This window comes from Apis mellifera, linkage group LG10 (genome assembly GCF_003254395.2).
Source record: "Apis mellifera strain DH4 linkage group LG10, Amel_HAv3.1, whole genome shotgun sequence".
NCBI lineage: Eukaryota > Metazoa > Arthropoda > Insecta > Hymenoptera > Apidae > Apis > Apis mellifera.
In genome coordinates, this window is record NC_037647.1 from 7,542,232 (window position 1) to 7,560,384 (window position 18,153).

At 26.4% G+C, this 18,153-nt stretch overlaps 4 protein-coding genes across 5 annotated transcripts; 2 read left to right on the top strand and 2 right to left on the bottom strand.

Annotated features, from left to right (window-relative positions):
• Nucleotides 1-237: 237 nt before the first annotated feature.
• LOC411506 (dynein assembly factor 4, axonemal-like) lies at nt 238-3,177 on the top strand. The gene is given in 8 exon segments (XM_026443367.1): nt 238-423; nt 426-729; nt 798-1,001; nt 1,110-1,579; nt 1,647-1,747; nt 1,835-1,988; nt 2,089-2,304; nt 2,843-3,177. Coding segments are annotated over 7 exon segments (1,578 nt in total). The 5' UTR covers nt 238-285; the 3' UTR covers nt 2,296-2,304; nt 2,843-3,177.
• LOC100579031 (vascular endothelial growth factor A-A) lies at nt 2,605-6,802 on the bottom strand. Of its 2 annotated transcripts, none has more exons than XM_026443333.1 (3): nt 6,717-6,802; nt 3,126-3,682; nt 2,605-3,036 (listed from the first exon to the last, which is right to left on the bottom strand). In XM_026443333.1, the coding sequence occupies exons 2-3, from the start codon at nt 3,191-3,193 to the stop codon at nt 2,703-2,705; spliced, it is 402 nt and encodes a 133-aa protein (XP_026299118.1). In that variant the 5' UTR covers nt 3,194-3,682; nt 6,717-6,802; the 3' UTR covers nt 2,605-2,702. The 2 variants fall into 2 exon arrangements, with proteins under 2 accessions (XP_026299118.1, XP_003250478.1); XM_003250430.4 differs by having other exon boundaries at nt 6,689-6,795.
• Nucleotides 6,803-6,973: 171 nt separating this feature from the next.
• On the top strand, nt 6,974-7,676 carry LOC102655156. Its single transcript, XM_016914630.2, has one exon. The coding sequence runs from the start codon at nt 6,999-7,001 to the stop codon at nt 7,488-7,490; it is 492 nt and encodes a 163-aa protein (XP_016770119.1). The 5' UTR covers nt 6,974-6,998; the 3' UTR covers nt 7,491-7,676.
• Nucleotides 7,677-9,158: 1,482 nt separating this feature from the next.
• On the bottom strand, nt 9,159-18,107 carry LOC412508 (nucleoprotein TPR). The gene is made up of 16 exons (XM_006564498.3): nt 17,759-18,107; nt 17,311-17,473; nt 16,924-17,145; nt 16,284-16,843; nt 15,818-16,209; nt 15,480-15,745; nt 14,883-15,397; nt 14,242-14,766; nt 13,684-14,156; nt 13,155-13,601; nt 11,082-13,079; nt 10,592-11,002; nt 10,160-10,525; nt 9,901-10,090; nt 9,497-9,817; nt 9,159-9,379 (listed from the first exon to the last, which is right to left on the bottom strand). Exons 1-16 carry the CDS (start codon nt 17,928-17,930, stop codon nt 9,264-9,266), a joined length of 7,137 nt encoding a protein of 2,378 aa, XP_006564561.2. The 5' UTR covers nt 17,931-18,107; the 3' UTR covers nt 9,159-9,263.
• Between the last annotated feature and the right edge of the window lie 46 nt (nt 18,108-18,153).

Here is an 18,153-nt window from a genome sequence, read left to right on the forward strand (position 1 = left end):
TTATTTTTTTTTACCTGATAAATAAGATATTAAAAATATATTTGTTTGTAATATACATATATTATATGTATATATATTTAGATAAATTTTATTGATTATAGATATTCAAAATTTTTATGTATAAAAATGAATTATAAATATAACAATAGAATTTTATCTTTTGTTGTATTTTTTATTACATATATACATTCACATAAAATAATATATCGCAAAATGTTTGATCGATAGTCGTAGTCGTTAGTATTTCGATAGTACATTTAATTGAAAAAGACGTTGATCAAGAAAATGCCAGTTATAATTAAAGATTATTCTTGGCGTCAAACTTCAGAATTTGTTGTATTAAATGTACCTTTAAAAGGATATCCAAAGAAGGTTGATTTATTTGTAATAGATAATTACATAAAGGTATAAATTCCAATTTTTAATGAAAATATATTATATTAATTAAATATAAAGAAATAAATATCATACAATGTTTGATTTAATAACAGATCAGTTTTCCACCATTTATATTAGAATTATTTCTTTTTGCTAATATTGTTGAAAAAGAAAGTAAATGTATTTTAACGGAAAATGAAGCAATACTTACTTTGCGTAAAACGAATATTAACTTGCAATGGCCTACTTTGGAAATTCAAGATATTAACAATGACTTTAAACGACAGTGCCGTATTCAAGCTTTAGAACATGCTCAAAAGCACGCTGAAGAAAGAACAAAATTTAAAAATGGTATGTAAAATTTGATATATAAATATAAATAGAATGATTTTTTTCTAATCGTTTATAATTTAATTCAGAAAAGCGTCAGTATTTACAAAAAGAAGCGGTAAAAGAACAAATTAATATTAATACAGACACATTGAATGAAATAGAAACAATACGAGATACACATCGGAAAGAAGCTATGCAGGAATTTGAAGATTGGAGATCAAAAGCTGAATTACCATTTCTTTCTAATATTGACAGAAAAGCACAAGAAAATAGAAAAGCTTATAAGTACTAGAATTATAAATTAATAAATATCACAATTTTTTATAAATTTTAACTTCGATAGTAATTTTCTAATTTTATTTTTACAAGACCACCATTAAAATGGTTTAAAAATAAAGATAATATATTAAAATCTCAATCAATTACCGAAAAAGAAATATTTAATAGTACAAGCATTATAAAAGAAACTAATATAAAGAATGATGAACAGATTTCAAAAATTCAATCACTAAATAAGAATCAAGAAAGTAATACTGAAACAGAAATGATAGTAAAGGAAGAAGATAATAAAAATGACATTAGTTGTTCTGAAGAATCTGAATCAGATTATGAATCTTCATCGCATAGTTCAATACAAGAAATGAATAAAAATGATATAAAAAAATTATATAATAAAAAACAAAAAAGGCCAGGATTGGAAACTGTAAAATCTGTGATAAGGGGTAATATTTTAAAAAGAAATAATATATTTGAAGAACCTTCAAAATCGATACCGTTACCAAGAAAAATGGGTATAATCAATATCACATTTTCGGAACGGAAATTTCCAACACCAGCTAGAGAAAGTTCTCATGTCGAAGAACAAGAAGTATTATTTTTGTTTATTATTGATTATTAAAATGAAAAAGTCCTACTAATATTGATTTTATTAACAGTGGTTGCAGAAACAGGCAGAAGCGAGGCGTAAAATTGGTTTTGATGCGAAAGATCTTCGACCAGAAGAACGAGATCCCCAATGGTTAAAGGATAAAGGAGAGTATGTTTAATGCTTTGATAAAATTTCATATAAATTATTATGAATTGTATAACTAACAAATTATTTATAATTTTTTTTTTTTTTTAGTGAATTTTTCAAAGTTGGAAATTATTTAGCTGCTATAAGCGCTTATACGTATGGAATTAAGATTAGTGATAAAATGGCATCTCTCTATGTAAATAGATCAGCAGCACAATATGCATTAGGCAATTATCGTAGATGTATAGAAGATTGTTCTAAAGTAAGTCATGAAAATTGTTTATAATATATATAATATAAATAATTTATTCAACTTATATATGTATAAATAAGAATATTTTAATCTTCATTTTATTTTTCAGGCATTAGAATTAATGGAACCAAAATGTGAAAGCAATAAAGAATCAAGAGCCAGATGTCACGCTCGACGAGGTGCAGCACTTTGTAAATTATCGGCTCCTCAGCATGGTATTCCTGAACTAGAAACTGCTTTGAAATTAACACCGAATAATGAAAGTATAAAACGTGACGTACTGGTCGCAAAACAATATTTCGATATAAAAGACTAATTATAAGAAGTAAGTAGAACTAGATTATTTGACTAATTAAAAAAGTTGATGAAAGTTTTTTGTAAGTTTTTGAATAAAACATAAAACAAAATATTGTAGAAATAAAATGTTTAAAAATAAGAAATTGTGTTATCAACAAATATTTATTAATATGTTATAAAAAACATAGAATGTTTATTATTATTAAAAATATCACAGTCAAAACTCTTATAAAGAAATTTAATCGAGGAACTCATCATTCTATTTTAATAGTACTAATTAATTAATCGTATTAATTCTACTTAATGTAATAAACATTATTTTGGCATATTTAAACTTTTTTAGCAAAAAACTAAATAACTACTTATAATATTCTAATAACAAAAATTTTTCAGCATTACTTTAAGAAAAATTTTAGAAAGAATTAATCAAATTTTATAATTTTTTTTGTTGATACATCCACATTTTGTATGTTCTAAAGCATGTATCACTTCGTGATGCCTGTCACGTTGTCGATCAATCATGTGTTTTACCATAAAAACAAGACTAACATTTCTAGTTTCGATAGGTGCACAAATTTGTTTATAATCCGAACAACATCCAGCTCCATCACAACGTTTTAGAACAGTAGAAGCAGGATAGAAGACTTCGTCAGAATTAGGACCAACAGTAAGAAGTTCTGCAACTGGTACAGCTCTTGGTTGAGGCATGGAGCAGCGAAATTCATGTACTAATTGTACATGATTCAAAAATCCATTATCCCTGAAAATCGAATTGATTACTTCAATGAATATGTCAAAGTTATGTGACTAATATATATACATATATATATATTATGTAATATAATTTACCTATGATATTTGCCGATTGAAGCAAAAGTGAAATGAATAGAAAATAACAATAGAATATATTTTTTCATTTTTTTCAATATTAAATAACTACTAAGTTAATAAATATAAATATTATATTATTATATTAAACGTAAATCTGTATGTTTGCTTAGATCTCATTCACAATTGTCTGGGACTAAGAACTGCGATCTGAATTCTTTCTTCCTCTCTATATATATGTTACTTTCATCCTCGGCCCGATGCCCTCTGCATCCCCCTCTTTTTCTGATTTCTCATCTTCTTTCTTCGTTGATCTACTTCTCATCTTATTATTTTGTCTCATTCTATAGCGTTTCGTATTGTCTCTCTCTTATTTCTTGGTAAGCTCGAGAAGGATTTGAAGCAAAGCATTCCAAGAACATCACGAAGATAACTATAATTACAACTAGTGGGTCCTGCCTCCTGTTCGAACTGAAACCATGTTACGTCGCATGACTAGTTCTCCTTTCCTCATCAATTGGCTTTTTCTTTCATTTTTTCCTTTCATCGTATTTCTTCTTTCTCTTCGCTTTTTGAATCTGAAATTTCGATCAGTCATCAACCGCTTTCATTTTCTTCTTTGAATATCAATTGCATCATACTGTTCTTCATGCATTAATATATTGTTTGAATTTTTTTATTTATGAATAATTTTTATAAAGATGTCAGTAATTTTATTTTTATTTTGTATTAATTTATTTTATTTAAAATTGTATAGACTATTTATAATATATTATAACAATTTTTTTTTAATTTATAAATTTGTAAAGAGATCAAAATAATTACATACAATGTTTAATGTAATATCGTTGTATGAAGTATTTCAGCTTTTTCTGATTTGGTATATTCTATGATGTGATTGCAATAAGTCATTATATAGACAATTATCTATAGAATATCTGATTATAAAATTTAATATTCTTTTCTTTTTTTCAGAATGATAAATAAAAAGAAGAAAATTTATATAACTTTTTTTAAACATATAATATATTCGATTATGACGAATATTATGAAAGGTGAGAGTGAGCATCAGTTGCCTAAATTGAAACTCATATTACACGAATATCCGTTAACAGTTATTCATAGAACTGACTTAATAGTATGCAAAGAATTACGAATCCATGAATTGCAAATTAAATTTTATATCTAGATATATATTTTATATAATTAATAATTTTAAAATTATAGATCATCAATACTGGAGAAGATTATATTTTTGTTGTATCTAATCAAAGTTTTCTAATTAATCATTTTAATCATATTTTAAAAGTTATTAAATTATGTGACTTTTGACACGTATCATTCATTTAATATCTCATTCTTATTTAGTTATCAATTAATCTTATTAATATTTATTAAAGATACTAATTATGATAATATAATAGTTCAAATTAAATAATATGTTCTATTTATAATATCATTAATAAATTTCTTTTGGAAATAAATGGAATTTTAAATAAACATAATCAAAGTACCGATATAAAGGACATTCCTGTTACGTCAATTGAATTGGTAATTACTTAAGGTAATCGTCACATACACATTTTTATTATTAATCATATGTTTCGTACATATAAATTATAATATCGCAATAAATACATTCATATATTTCAAATTATTCTTTTTAAATCAAAAAATTGATGAGTAAAATATTTGAAGAAATATAATTAAAAAAATAATATATTAAAAATATATTTAAAAAAATAAATAAAAAATATAAACAAAATAAATGTAAAATAGAAAATAAAATTAAATATATGGCAAATTTGAAATAGAAATTTTTTTTAATGATTCTCGATTAATATATAAATCTTTGCTAATATAAATATTCTATAGTTATTATATTGTTATGTTTTATAATATTAACATTTAAAAATTAAAAATTTCAAATACTTCATAAAAATTTTTGAAATTATAAATATATATTACAATAATAATGCAATTATAATAATGCATTTTTTGATTTTTTTTTATTCCATTTCTTATTATTAAAACTCATTTCTGTTATTAAACATGCTTTAGTTATGAATTTTTTAGTAATTAGAAATATGTAAAAATCAAGAACATAATCGAAGAATTCGATTATATTGATATATGTTTTTTAATAATAATGTTTATATTAATTATGTTTTTTATTAGATGGATAAGAAAATAATTGCCTAATTTTATAAGAATTAGTGATTTTTTAAATAGAAATCATACACATATAATATAGAAAATATGAGAAAATTTAATTCATCTGGAAAAGCATGAGAATTCATTATTTTAATTAGCATTAATTTTAATTAGCATAATTATATTTCTTCGAATGAAATATATTTAAATAAGATTGATAAAATAAATAAATAATAAATATATACTTAATATTAAAAATAAGTCTGTTTTATTTTATTAGAAATTGAATATAAAATATATTTTTATTTTTTTTAAATAAAAAATGAAAATTAATATAAATATATATATGTATAAATGTATTAAAGATTTGAAAAAGAAAAATATGTTCAGAAAATTGAAAATTTATATTGAAATATTTATATATATTATACATATATTACAAATATGAAAAAATTTAAAAAAAAACAAATATTTATTCAATTAAGTCTACATTATAAGTAATTCAACAATTCAAAATATATTTTAAAGAAATCATTGTAAAAAATTGATTTCATTTTCAGTTTTTTTTTTTACATTAAATATTTTTTGTAAAAATTTTGAATAATCATATTTTTTAAAATTTCAGAATTGCTTACAATTGATTTTAATATATATACAAATTATATATATAAATATAAATTTTTATGAAGCAACAAATTATTTAATACAATACTAAGTTTCTAAAATACTTATTGAATTTAAATTCTAAATGAATCATATTAATGAATCAATTGTACTTCAGAGAAAAAGAAGCACATCCAGGTAAAAATATTCAGAATTTTTAATAATATTAAGTTTAAGTTTAATGTTAAAAAAATATAAATATTTATAATAAAATTATAAATATATAACTTCAATGAATAACAATGAAATTTTATTTCCATATTTAATATGAATCTTATTTATATCATTGATTCACTGAATTACATATAATGGGTTTACTTAATATCGATAAAAATATTAAATATATATTGAAAGTTTCCTATATATGAGTGATAGATTATTCGAATAACGTATCAGCAGAAGAAAAGTCGAAGTTCGACTTTGATATAAGCACTTACATTTTCTTATCAAAAAGTTAGTCGATTGTATTGAAAAACATGTTGAAGATCGTGACGAGTTACAGGAATTCACTGTGTAAATTTACATTTGAAAAATATATAAAATGGAACAATATTTATAGAATGAAGCTCTATTTATTACATATTAAATTATAATGATATGTAATATAACTTCAAGATCAAGTTTTGAGATAAAATTAAGAATGAAATCCATGACGCATAAGGTAGAAACCATGATGATTCTTATACATCAGGATATTTCAAGTGATTAAGGAATCGCATGAGTAAATGTTACCACAAAATCGGGATTAGGATATTGGATTTACGTACGCATGAATCTCTACCGATGTGCATATACCTTGCGTAGACTATGTGTGCAAGTTCTTCCATGTATAAATACACTTCTGGCAACAGGAAAGTCTCAGTTGAACGTCTTGATACGACTACGTGTCAGTGATTCATATAATTTGACTAAAAGAACATATTTCAAATATGTTCATCAAGTATCGCGCCATAGAATTTAAATTTATAAACGTATTTCTAGTAAGTTAAATTTTCACTTTAAACGAGTTGTGCATAAAAATAACTATAGTGATATAAATTAAATAAAAATTGCAAAATAAATTAATAAAAACGAGGCATGAAAAATAAATTTTCTTTATTAAAGTTAATGATATTCATCTCGTTGATCTTGGATAGCATGATCCAATCAGCGGTAACAAATAGCGATAATCATCATAGAATAGTCGGAAGAATTACTTTATCAGATGCAGTAAAAGCATCTAAGACATTTGTTTGTAAAAAACCACAATTTCGGGCGTATAGTTTGAAAGATTTGATGCAAAATGTTCATCAGAATCCTGGAGAAAGTCCTATTCAACCTGTTTACATAGTTCTAAAGAGATGTGACGGACATTCTGGATGTTGTGCGAGTCCACTAATGAGCTGTTCACCTGTAGAATCGGCGATCTATTACGAAGAGATTGAAATCGAAGTTTGGAGCTTGGAAACTAATAATAACAGAAGACAATGGATTAGAGTGGAACAACATGATAAATGCTCTTGTGAAATTATCACGATCAATGATCAATATCAACTTGAACATTTACAACCTAATGTAACTTTAATTTAATATTAACTGATCAGAGCAGCTAAAGCAAAACATTAAAAACTAAATGTTTTTTGCATAAGAAATTATAAATGTAATTGACAGTATTGATTTATAAGAAACATAAGACTGCTAATGGATTAAAATAATTAAAAATATTGCTATTTCTTTTGGTTTTGCTTGATTTTTTAAATATACTAGTTTAATTTGATATAAATATGTGTAATATTATATACAAAAAAAATTGGCATAATCAATAATGAAATGATCATCTCTTGAATATGCAATCATTATGCATCTATATAAATTCTCAAAAAATAGAATATTTAATAATCTGTTTTATATTTATAGTAAAATCAAAAAAAATTTGCGTTTTACAATAATTAAAAAACAAATAGATAAAATTTTCTACAATTTAGATTTCTTATTGATATCATATAAAACCATAGAAATTATAATTTTATATTTTTTTAAAAAAATATAATTTTATTAAAAATTTAAAAAGTTTTAGATGATATCAATTTTAAAAATTAAATTATTTATATAATTAATTAAGTATATTTCTTATTTTGTTTCATAAATATTTCTAATGAAATTAAGCAAAAATAAAGGGGACCAAAGCGTATTATTATATTAGAAATTACGCTGATTTATATAGAAGAACAGTTTTAATATTCATCATTGTGATATTATCTTATTTATATAGTAATAACATCAAAATTATGGCATTGATAAATTTCAAGATGCATTGAAAAATATGTAAAACCAATATTTATTAATTAATTATAATAGCTCCAGTATTTATATGTATTTTATTTTTTTTAAATTCTCATTCAGAATATATTTTTGATATACGTATATGTATGTACACGCGCGCGTGTGTATATATATATATATATATATATATATATATATTTGTAAATTTTTTTTAAATATTATTTGAGTATTGAAAAAGTATTAATTGATAATACTATTAAAATACCAAACTAGGCTAAAAAGACTGATATATAAACATATATTATATTTTTAGATATATCCGGAATATATATATTTTTTTATTTATTCTATCAAATTTCATAATAAATATCAAATTGTATTTAGATATTATAAAATTTAAGGATTTTATATTATTTATTAATAGAATTGAAAATTGAAACATACATATATGTTCCTAAATGCATACTTGTATAATTATTGAAAAAGATAAAATTCTAACTTAAATCTTTAAAATTAAGAAATATGCATTTACATAAAATAAAATACTTATACATTTTGTCAAATATTTTTAATAAAATTTTCATGGCAAACATTAAATAGATTATGAAATTTAGTTAAAGTATATATCTTGTAGAAAAGTATTTGACATAAACATATTTTCAATACTCTCTATATATGACATCGAATAATAATTATACAAAGTTAGTCAAAAAAATAAAATAAGATAACTTAAATGCTAATTTCAATTTAATTCTTTGAAAAAATTTTTGTTAGAGGAATGTCACTTTTGATTCAAAAAATTTAAAGAAATGAAATTATGTTTTTAATTTCATTAATTTTTCATGTAAAAAGATAGATATACACTGCCATTATAAGACTTATATTATAGTTTTTTTTTAAGTTTAGATATAACAAATGTCATATCGATAAATGTATCTGTACAACGAAATTATCGTTTATCACTAAATAAAAATATTTTTTGTTTTGAAAGTTGATATATTAATAGTCAACATTTCTTACACCATTCGTGTACAAAAACAATAATGTGCAATTTTTCTCATGATTTCAAAACTATTTAACTTAAAATCGCGCATATGAATATTTAGATCGCATTCTTCGTCCTCTTGTTCCGCGTCCTCTTCCCGTTTCGCTATTTGTTCCTCTTGCTGCATGTCCTCCACGTATTACGCTTTGTCCTTTAAAAAAAATTGTATATTTTTATAATATATTTTTATAAGATTTAAATATAAAGACAATATATATTATTTCATAATTTATGAAATAATATTATATATTATTATGATTATATTTACCTCTACCACCAGGTTGACTTTCCCATACAATAGGTGTAGGTCGAGTACCACGTGTTGTTCTAAACGATGATCTTGCTGATCGTCTTGCTGTAGCACCTCTAGTACCATTTGCTGCAATTGCAGCATTAGCTGCTGCTGCCATTGCTCTTTGACGAGTATTACTTGATGGAGACGCTTCCGCTTCACGACTTTCTTCTACTTCATCTTCCACTATATCACTTCCTGGCTCTTCAGTTCCTTCACCAGTATCTACTGCATCATCATCTCCAGAGATTAAAGGACCAGCTTCTTCTGTGCGTTTTTCGCCTTCTGAACTCATACCTTATGCACACGCGCGCATTATATATATTATATATAACATATATAATATTATAATATAATATATTAATATAACTTATAATTACCTTCAGTTGGAGTAGTACTGATAGATTCTGTAATTATTTCAGTTTGATTATGTTGTTGATCATCAACACCAAGAACACGAATACTTGGTATAGTAGATTCTTCACTGGCATCACCAACAGTAGTACCTGTTACTGATATTGGTATTACTGAAACTGGGGTTTCTTGTTCTTCTGATGGTCCACTGCTTGTCTAAAAGTAAATCATTCATTAAATAATGGAAGTATAATATTATATAAAAATATTTAATATTTTTTATACCGAAGGTGGTAAATCAGCTGCTGGTGAAACTTGTAAAGGAGTAGTAGGTACACTACGACCAGTACCACCATCTTCTAATTGAACAAGATCTATTCGTGTATCATCCATGCTTTCTTGAATTACTTGTGCTACACCAGAACTAGATGATCCAAATATCGTTCGAGTTGTTGATCCAGAAGGAGTTGATAACGAAGGAGTTGATGAAGCAGTTGTTGGTGCAGATGAATCTCCAAAAGTAAAGCGTCCTTGAGGAACTTGAGGTGAACTTACAGCTTCTCCAAATCCATCTCCTCGACGTGGTACAAATAAAGTTGGAGTACTTGGTACTATGCTATCATCACCACCATCCTCATATCCTTGTTGTGGCTAAAAATCATTTTATTAAAATCTCTTCATTTCTTTTTACTTTATTATAAAAATAAAAATGATTACTAAAAGAAGATGTTGTTGTTGTTGTTGCCTAGGCATTGGTGCAATTCCACGTGAAGATCGAGTTGTAAAAGATGTAGGTGGTTCTCCTGTTGGTCCAGCACTACTAATTGCTTCTGATTGTTGTTGTTGTTGGTTCGTAGGTACTGTTACTTGAGTTTGTCTAGGAACTTCTACACTTGTAGAATCTTCACCCATTATAATTTCAACTTCATTATTATCCCTTTCTACTTCTACTTCTACTTCATAAGGCATTTCTTCTTCTTCTTCCATTTCTTCATATGGATCATTATCAAATTCTTCTTCTTCCTGTGTTTGATGATTGCCTCCTCCTTCACCTTCATCACAATCTACAACAACAACACATCCCTCTTCTATTTCCTCATCTTGATCTCTTTGACTCGATGTTGGTACCTAAAAAGTAAAAAAATATATCATATTTTAAATATATAATTATTTTTTGATATTTTATATTTTCATTATCTAAATTCACCTGGTACTCGACCTCTGAAGCACTTGCGCTAGCAGCAGATGACATTTCTTGTCTACTTCGTTTAGTTTTGGGACTAAGCACTTGTTCCTGTCTACTATGATCTACACCTTCAACAATTCCAGATCCTGATGCTGTTGAATCAAGAGCTCTAGGACGTTTATGACCTGTTGAAGCTTGTGATGTGCTTACTGATTGTGTAGAACTACTAGCCACAGTCTGCTGTTGATCACTAACTACAGCTTGTTGTTGCTGTTGTTGTTGTTCTACTCTTGGACTAACTAATGCGACAGTTTGTTGTTGTTGTTGTTGTTGTTGTTGTTGACATTGTTGTTGTTGTACACTAAGCGTTTCTGCACTTTCTGGATCTTCTCTTTGCGTTGATTCTGCAGATTCACTTAATTGTGGCTGTACAACGAGTTGTCGTAAAGTACTTGGTGTTGTCTGTGATGAACTACTAGTACTGGCAGGTTGAAAATCTGGAAGACTACTAGTTGGTGAGCTTGTTTCAGTAGTATGTACCACTTGTTGTTGTGGTTGTTGCTGCTGATGAGGTGCAACCATTACTGGCGCAGTAGCAGTTGTAGGTAAAACGGCAGCTGTTCTAGATTGTACTACCACACTCATAGGACGAATACTCGCTAATGGAGTTTCAGCACGTGCAGACATAGGTTTTATATTAGCTGTTGGTGGTTCTGTAGTAGCACTGATTCCACTAACACCAGCTAATTGTCGCTGTAATTGAGTAACTCTCTGTACAAGAGTTTCTTTTTCTGCCTGAATTTCTGATTTTTCATGTTCCAGACGAGAGATTCTACTTTCCATTTGAGATTTAAGTGCTGCAAGTCTAGCGTCATGTTCAGCAGTGTCTGATTCAGTAGCACCAGCTTCAAATTTTGCTTTTAGGTCAAGCAATTCCTTTTCACAAATTTTCTTAGATTCTGTTAATTGCATGATTTTAGTTCTTGCACCTTTTAATACTTGTTTTGCACGTTCTTCTTTTTCAACACTTGTTTTATTCATAGTATCGATTTCTTTTTTTAATGATTCTGCTTCATTTTGTACAGCTATCATTTGACGAGATAATTCATCAATTTTTGATGTTAATTCTAAGTTTGCTTGACGTAATTCTTGTCTACCTTCTTCTCTCAATTGATCTTCACGTTCTTGAGATACATGAACATTATCTTCATTTGCAGAAGTACCAGTAGACATTCGAGACTCTTCGGATCTATTTTTTTCTTCCTCTACTGTTTTCGCAAGTTCTTCAAATTGAGTCTTATATTTTTTCGCTATTTTTCTTATTTGAATTTCTTTATTTTTTATATCATTTAAAATTGTTTCTTTATCACCAAGCTCTTTCCTTAGTGTTACTAAATCTTTAGCTTTAGAAGAAGAATCAGCAAGAGCTTCATTTAAATCTTGACTTAATTTACGGGCTTCTTCAGATACTTTTTGAACTTCTTCTCCTTGAACTTGTACTTGTTTTTGAAGCAATACTAATTGTTCTTCTAATTTAGTTTTTTCTATTTTTAATTGATTTAATTCTTCTGCACGTTTTGCATGTGTTTCACGCTCAGATGTAAGCAATTTACTTAGATTTTCTCTTTCTGTTTGTAATCTACGCCAATCTTCTGGACTCGTTTTATTAGCTCTTTCTACTAACGCATTAGCTCTTTGTCTCCATCTAGTCGCTTCCCCTTTAAGACTTGAATTTTCTTGTAATAAAGCTTCAGTTTTTGCTTGTAAATCTCTTGATGTATCTCGAAGTGGTACTACTTCCTCGGAAAGTGCTGCAACTTTTGCAGTAAGCTCTGAAACTTTTGCACTTAAACTATCTCTTTCTTCTCTTAAAATTCTATTAGAATCTGTGATAGCATTCAATGTTTCAACTTTTCGTAATAACTCCGCATGTTTAGATGTCGTGACTACATCAATTTCAGATTTTTCTCTTTCTGAATTAAGGACAGCTTCTGTTTCTTTCAATCTTTTATCTATAACCTAAATAAAAAAAGAAAATATAAATAAAAAATGAAAACGCAAAATAAAATTTCAATAACATAATTTGATACTAACTTTTATTTGTGATTTCAATCTAAGATTTTCTGCTCTTAAAACATCAAATTTTGTTACAGCTAAATCTTTTTCACGTCTTAAATACTTCATTACTCTTAATAATTGTTCAGCAGATTTAGAATCATCTTCAACTCCACTGAAACTACGGTTCATGGTTTCTAAACTAGTGTCAAGACTTTCCTGTTCACTTATTTTTGATTGTTGACTATGCATGATAGCAGTCTTATCGCTTAACTCTTGAATTTGATTGTGCAAAATAGCATTTTGTGCATCTAAATCTGCTATTCTTTGTTGCATTTCTTTAATTTCTTCAAGTAATTTTTTTTCTCTTTCTTGATAAGCTAATCTTTCAAGTTCTAAAGCTTCTACAGCTGCATTTCTTTCTTGAGTTAAATTTGCTATCTTTTGTTCTACTGTTTGCGCATCTTCTTTCAATTTCGCTAGCATCTATAATACAATGATAAAAATTAATTCATCTCTTTTTTTATCTATTTTTATATTTATCTATTATATATGAAAAAATATTTACCTGTAAATCTGTTGAATGTAATACCATTTCTCTAGCATACTTCTCTTCAGCTTCTTTAACTGTTATTGAAGCATTATGTAAATCACTTTTTACAATTTCTAATTCTCCTTTAACTTCATCTAATTCTTCAAGCTTTCTCTCTGCATCAGCTAATTTTTCTCTTAATTCTGAATCAGTTTCTTGTCGTCCATTAGAAACTTTTGCTAATTCTTCTATTAGTTCTTGAACTTTTTTTTGAAGAGATATTATTTTTATACGAGCTTCTTTTAAAGCAGTTTCCAATTCTTCTTTATATTTGTTATGTTGCGTTGTTAGCTCTCTTAATTGAGCTTCTGCACTTTCTGCTATATCACAATATTGTTGGCTTTGCTGCCGTGAAGCTTTTAATTGTTCTGATAAAGATTTTGCTTCTGCTTGTGTTGTCGCAAATTGCATTTCAAGTTCTTTTAATCTCTTTACAAGATGTTCATCACCTGCAAGTTTAAATAGGTACAGAATTTTATTTATAATCATTTCCAACTAAACAAATAAAAATTTATTTTTATATTTCATACATACCAGAGAAAGGTTTTGATATTGAATGAGTAACAGCTTGTCTTAATTTAGTATTAAGTTCTTCTATACGTTGCGTATTTTGAAAGTCAGATTGACGAGTTTGTTCCAATTCTGCACGAATTTGTTCAGTGATATTACGTTCTTCTGTTAATCGTTCTTGAGCTGTAGTAAGCTGCCTTTCTAAATGTGCGGATAATTCTCTAAATCGATCTTGTTCTTCCTGTAATCGACGTCTTAAAGCAGCACATTCTCTTGTAGCATCATCTAAACGTTGTTCAGCACGTAATTGACCTTCAGCCTGAACCCGCTCTAAACTTGCTTTAATAGATTCAACATCTGCTCGTAATAAAGCTTGCGTTTGACGTTCTCTCTGATATACTTCACGTTCTTTCAAAAGACGACCTTCAGAATCACGTAAAAGTTGTCTTTCCTGACGTAAATTTTCTAATTGTACTTCAGCACGAGATAATCGCGTTTGAGCTGCTAAAGCTTCATCTTTCAAAATCATTAAGCTTTGCTCATGTTTACCTATAAAATAATTTTTAAATAATTAAATCGTACATATTTTTAACATAATATTTGTAAACAATAAATATTTTAATATAATATATAATATAATATATAATAAATATAATAAATGTTACCAATTGTCACATTGTAATTAAAACATTTTTCTTCAAGAACTTTTATTTGAGATTTATAAGAAGTAACATTTGATTGTAAAAGATTAAATCGATCATTAGCCGAATCTAATTGAGCTTTTAATCTACAACATCGAGCTGAATTAGCTTCTGCTTCTTTTCTAAGTCTTTCTACTTCATCTCCTAGCATTCGTTCATGGGCTGCCCTTTCTTTTTTATATGTGTCATATTCATCTGTAACTTGTTTTAACTTAGTTTCATTTTCTTCTAATTGTCTTTGCAATTCTTTTTCTCGATTAACATCATCTTGCATTATAGATACTTCATCTTTAACAGTTTTTATTACATCAATTTCTTTTCTTTCTTCTTCAGGAATGGAAAATTCTTTGTTTTCTGGTGTTTGTTTTAAACATTGTTGATACATATTTTTATACATATCTCGTTGTCGCAATAAACCTTCTAACATTTTTGCTTGTCTGTCTTGAGCAGCTTGCATGTCTTCTAATTGTTCTAAATATCTATTATAATTATAAAAAATTAAAATAAATACAATATTTTACATTATATATATTATATATTTTTCATATGCGTATTACAAACCTATCTAATTTTTCTTTCATTTCTCCAGAATTTATTTCATCAGTTGCTCTTTCAATTTCTTCTTGTCTTGATGATAATGTACGAACTATTGATAATAATTTTTGATTATTTTCTTGTAATTCTTCAATATCTTTAAAAGTGACAAGTTTTTTACTAATAATTTCAGATGAAGCAAGATTATCCATATCCATTGAATTTGAAAATTCATTTGTCTGAATAGTTGTACCACTTCTATTTTCTTGAACTTCTTTCAAAAGAAAGCATACCTAAAAGTATCAAATATATATATATTAAAATATATACATAAAATTATAAAAAGTATAATTTTAATTTTTTACCTGTCTAGCTAAATCTGATAATTCAGTTTTTAACCTTTGATTTTCTTTAGTATGGTGTTTAGCAATGCGATTTGCTTCATCAGCTGTTTCTTCTAATCTATGATTTTCTGCTATAAGTTCATCTAATCTTGATGTTAATGTATTAATATTAGTCATTGCATTTTCATAATCTTCACGTTGTTGTTGGAGAACGGGAGCTTTTTCTTCTAATTCACGTAAAATAACATCCATTTGCGATTTTAAACGTTCATTTTCTTCACGTTCTGAAGTTAACTCATTTGTTACATCAACTAGTTGTGTATAAATTTGAGTAAGACTCAAACCTTTCCTAAGAACTCTACTAGCTATAGCTGCTGTAGGTGCAAGTTGTTCAACAGCTTGATCTAATTTTTCTATAAAAAAAATCATATAATTATTATTAAATAAATAATCTTATAAAAATTACAATAACTTAGTATTTATTTACCTTGTTTAATATTTTTCAATAATTCATTTGCATGATTTAGTTCGTTTGAAAGCTCTTCTATTTTTTGTTCTTTTTCATCTAAATCTTGTTTATGTTGTAATTGAAATTGATTATGTGTTGTCTCTAATGTTCCATATTGTTCAGTAGCATGTTCTAATAACTCTTGAAGTTCTTTAACTGCATTACTAAATTCTTCAGCTTTTGCATTTGCTTCATCAGCCATGCCTTTGTAGAGATCTGCTAATCTAGTCTGAGCACCAATTTCTTCTCGATAAGAAGCATGCATAGAAATTTCATGTGTACGTTGTTCTTCTAATTTCTGAGCAAGTTCATCACAGCGTCGTTGAAGAGATGTATACGATTCTCGTAACTGTGCTGTTGCTTCATTAGCAATACGTAATTCTTCATCGCGTTGTGCTAAACGAGTATCTGTTAAAAGTGCTCGTGCAGAAGCTTCTGCTCTTGTTGCTTGTAATTCTGACATTCTTTTTGCTAATTCTTCTTCAAGACCAGCCATTTGCTGTGACAAAAGAGTTCTTTCTTGTTCTAATCGTTTTTCTCTAAAAAGTTTTAAGTATTACATTAAAACTTAAAAATTGAATTGTTTAATAATAAAAGAATTTATTATATAAATACAAACTTAAACTCAAGAGTCATATCACGACTTCTGATTTCCTCCGTTTCTGCTAGAGCTTGACATTTTGCAGCAACAGCATTTTGTAATTGAGTTCCCAAAGAAGATAATTCAGTATGCATTCTTTCAATTTCTGTATCTCGTCTTTCAACTTGTAATTGCAATGCATCTCTCTCATCCACAACTGTATCTCTATGCCTACGTAAATCAGCATTTTCTTTTTCTAATCTATAAATAATTAAATACTTATAATACTTATAGTTATAGTTATATATTATGAAGTTATATAATAATAATGATATTATATGATCAATATTATATTATATATAAATATTATATATATATATATATAAATATTTTACATATAAAAATATAAATATTTTTCAATAATACCTTTTAACAGTTTCTTGCAGTTTTTGTATTTCACCTTTAGACTGATCTAAACTAGTTTGTAATTCCACAGTACATTTTTCTGCTAATTCAAGTTTTCCTTTACATTCTTCAAAATTTGATTTTTCTTCCGCCAAATCTTTTTGTAATTTATTTAAAGTTTGATCTAATAAAATTTAAATAAAAATATTTTTTCTTTTACTAATAATCTAATTTTTTTTAATATTACATATATTAAAATTATATGTGTATATAAATCTTATAGATATCTTTTCTATAAAATTATTTTGCAAATTATTTTGCAAAAATTTCATTTATATGTTTATTTACAAAAAAATATTTCATGTAAGTTATTTAATAATGAATACAGTATATTTCTATAGAGAGGTTAATTCCTTTGTGTAAATAAATGATCGTTATTGTGACAAAAAATATATAATTTCAAACTTACCAAAATTTTTTCTATTAGTTTCAAAAACTGCTTTTGCAGTAATATACTGTTCAAATTTTTCATTGAAATAAACATTGAGCTTTTTTATAAATCCTTCAGGTATTTGCGCTAATTCTTCTTCACTTAAAACTTCTCGCAACACATTATGTTCATTTTCTTCTGTTTTTTCCATTTTTTCGTTTGATTTTACTTATAAATCGAATAAATCTTCTTTCAATAATGAATTAATTCTTCATTAATAATTATACTCGATTGAAGACACATTTGATCAATATATCACGTTTCTCTCTGTAAATCACTACGGACTTTATCGAACTGACGCGATCACTCTACCATTACCATTATTGTTACGTACAAGTTATATATTGTAGTTGTACTTAGCGCTAGTGTGCCTT